The following is a 3,013-nucleotide window of genomic DNA, read 5'->3' on the forward strand; positions in this document are numbered from 1 at the left end:
CAGAAACCAGCTGAAACACTGCAAGAAACGTGGGGGAGATTCAAGGTGATGTTGTTCAAGTGCCCACACCATGGCATTCCTGATCAGATGTTGGGGAAAATGTTCTACATGGGATTGGCAGACAGCTTGAAAGCCAATGTTGATGCTTCAGCAGGTGGAGCATTTTTCAGAAAATCATTCAGAGAATGTAAGGTCTTACTTGATAATATGGCTCAAAACTCAAGATGGATGAAAAGAGACTCTATAATCACTCATGTAGTTCACTCAGTAGCTCTATACCTAAACAACTCTATGGCTGAGAATATGGCTACTATGATGACGCGATTGAGTGTCCTAACCAAAAAGATTGATGAGTTAGGCAAGAAGTAGGTGCATATAGTTTACACGACAAATGGAGGATTATGCACACCATGCATTAATCAGCCATATATGCGCTCGTGGAGTGGTGAGAGTGACAATCAGAACTATCAAGAGAATATGAACTATGTCGGCAACTACGGAGGCTAAAGACAATGTGTTCAGACTTGGGGACAACATAATCAACAAGATAGGCCAACACAGTAGCAGTACAATAATAATAACAATCCTGGAGCTGTATGACCATAGGGTCAGGCTGTGCCTTATGAAAGGCAACAAGGGTACAATCAGCAGAATCAACAACTAGCTTATCAACAACCTCAAAAGCAATAGATAGTGCGACAAAAAGATATGTTGTTTGACATTAAAGGAATGTTGTAACAACTCATTTGGTCTAGCGGAAAAATGGAAGAAAATGTCCACCAAATGCAAGAAAAGGCACACCAGATGCACAAAAAGGTAGTATCATATGACTCAGCTATTAAGGGCATTAAGATTCAACTAGGGGAAATATCCATGGCCCTTAACAATCATCCTCAAGGGACATTACTGGCAGACACACATGTTAATCCGAAAGAGCAGGGTCTGAAGCAGCTAATGGCTGTGAGTCTGAGAAATGGTAGAGATCTTGATCTAGAGCAAGAAATTGCTCGCGAAAGTCGACCAACTGAGATACTTGTTCCAGTGTCAATTGAGGTGGATGATTCAACTGAGCTAACAGAAGTAAGAGTGCAGCCAGGTCAGGAGGAACTAAGCAAAGAGTAAGAAGTTTCAAAGGAGACTGAGAAAGTGCAAGAGAAGGCATTAGAAAAAGTGCCCGAGCAGGATCTAACTCATGTGACGGGAAAGAAGCGACCGCCAGCACTTTTCCCGCGGAGATTGGCCAAATATCAAAAGGATGAGCAGTATAAGAGATTCATGGAGATGTTGAAGAAGATTCAGGTGGACATTCCACTGGTTGATGCCTTGAGGGAGATGCCCGGTTATGCCAAAATGATAAAGGAATTGATGTCTCGCAAGTTCAACTTTCAAGACTTGGCGGTTGTGACACTGACTCAGACCTGTAGTGTTGTCGTGACAAGACCTATCGCTGAGAAGCCATCCGACCCAGGGAGTTTCACAATTCCGTGCATCATAGGCAACTATACTTTTGCCAAAGCATTGTGTGATTTAGGGGCGAGCATAAACTTGATGCCCTTGTGTATCTACAAAAGGTTAGGCATTGGAAGGGCAAGACCCACATCCATGTTTCTACAGCTAGACGATTAAAAGTTGAAGAGGCCATTAGGTATACTTGATGATGTACTTGTGCAGGTTGGAAAGTTTGTGTTTTCAGCAGATTTTATTATTCTAGACTGCCAGGTTGATGAAGAGATTCCCATAATTTTGGAAAGGCCATTCCTGGCCACAGGGAGAGCTCTGATTGATTGTGAAACTGGGGACCTAAATATGAGACTAAACGATGAAAAAATAACATTCAATGTGCAGAAGTCTATGCGGCGACCCAGTGAGTTTGCTAATTACTCTCTGATCGAAGATGTGGATGTGATATTGGAGGAGGAAGATGAGGCTCTGAATGCAAAAGACCCTCTAGCAGCCTGCCTGATGAACTTAGAAGAGGTAGATGGTGAGGACTTAGCGGAGTGGGTTTTGGACCTTGAAGACCAAGGGTACTTGAAAAGAGAGCTCGAATTTGAGCCTTTGCATTTAGAAGAAAGAAAGACCCCTCCAGCTAAGCATCAATTGAAGAGCTACCACTGTTGGAGCTAAAGGCGTTAACATCTCACCTCAACTATTCTTTCTTGGGACCTAGCTCGACATTTACCTGTTATTTATCTCATCTGGTTTTGGTTAGATGTACAGTAGAACAACTTTTGCAGGTTTTGAAAGAGACAATACATTTTGTATGCATAAGATTCTACTGGAAGATGGGCACAAACCTTCTAAAAACATCAAAGAAGGCTCGACACCAACATGAAAGAAGTGGTGAAGAAAGAAGTGATCAAGTGGTTAAAATGTGGGGATAAAAATCATGTCCGAGAACTGAGTCCGTGTAAGGGAATCTGCCTCAACCGTATTGTCCAACCCAAAGTATGCCACCACTGATACGCTGCCCCACGAAGCTGGAAGGCAGTGAAAGAAACCCCACTCGACTCTACTATGCCCATGCGGAGGATACGGTGGCACTCTTCCAGAAATCTCTGAGCATCCTCTAATGCTAGACCACAGAATGTAAGAGGGTCGTACTTCTTGTACCTCTTAAGCCTCCGCTGCTCCTCATCTGAAACTCCTGCCCTACCCTCAGGTTGAGCTGGGGCTATAGGCGGTACCGATATAACCTTTAGGATCCGATCAACCTGAACCCGCTGCTCTGGGGTACGGGAGGGGGAGTCTGTGCTCCTCCCCGGGCTTGAGATGTGGCTACAATAAGGGGAATCAATCCTGCCTGAGCTAGAGTGTTGTACAAGCTCATGAATTGCACGAGGGTCTCCTAGAGAGATTGAGTAGTAGTAGTAGGCATATCAGTGATGACGTCTAAATCCACTACTAAAAAGTAAATGTACACGGTCGCATGGAATATAATTTATCCAGCTATGAGTCGGGGTCGAATCCCACAGAGAACAATATGTAGGCGATTAGGAATGTAAGAGAATTA

General features: G+C 43.8%; 1 protein-coding gene across 1 annotated transcript; it reads left to right on the forward strand.

Annotated features, from left to right (window-relative positions):
• The first annotated feature begins 1,275 nt into the window (after window positions 1–1,275).
• LOC109222358 lies at window positions 1,276–2,127 on the forward strand. Its single transcript, XM_019386724.1, has 2 exons — window positions 1,276–1,587; window positions 1,672–2,127. Exons 1-2 carry the CDS (start codon window positions 1,276–1,278, stop codon window positions 2,125–2,127), a joined length of 768 nt encoding a protein of 255 aa, XP_019242269.1.
• Window positions 2,128–3,013: the final 886 nt, after the last annotated feature.

The sequence above is a fragment of the Nicotiana attenuata genome, unplaced genomic scaffold (genome assembly GCF_001879085.1).
Source record: "Nicotiana attenuata strain UT unplaced genomic scaffold, NIATTr2, whole genome shotgun sequence".
Classification (NCBI taxonomy): domain Eukaryota; kingdom Viridiplantae; phylum Streptophyta; class Magnoliopsida; order Solanales; family Solanaceae; genus Nicotiana; species Nicotiana attenuata.

Coding starts and splice junctions, on each gene's coding strand:
- LOC109222358 (XM_019386724.1), top strand. CDS start 1,276: ATGGAGATGTTGAAGAAGATTCAGGTGGACATTCCACTGGTTGATGCC. Junction 1,588..1,671: donor AAAGGTTAGGCATTGGAAGG/GCAAGACCCACA, acceptor GTACTTGTGCAG/GTTGGAAAGTTTGTGTTTTC.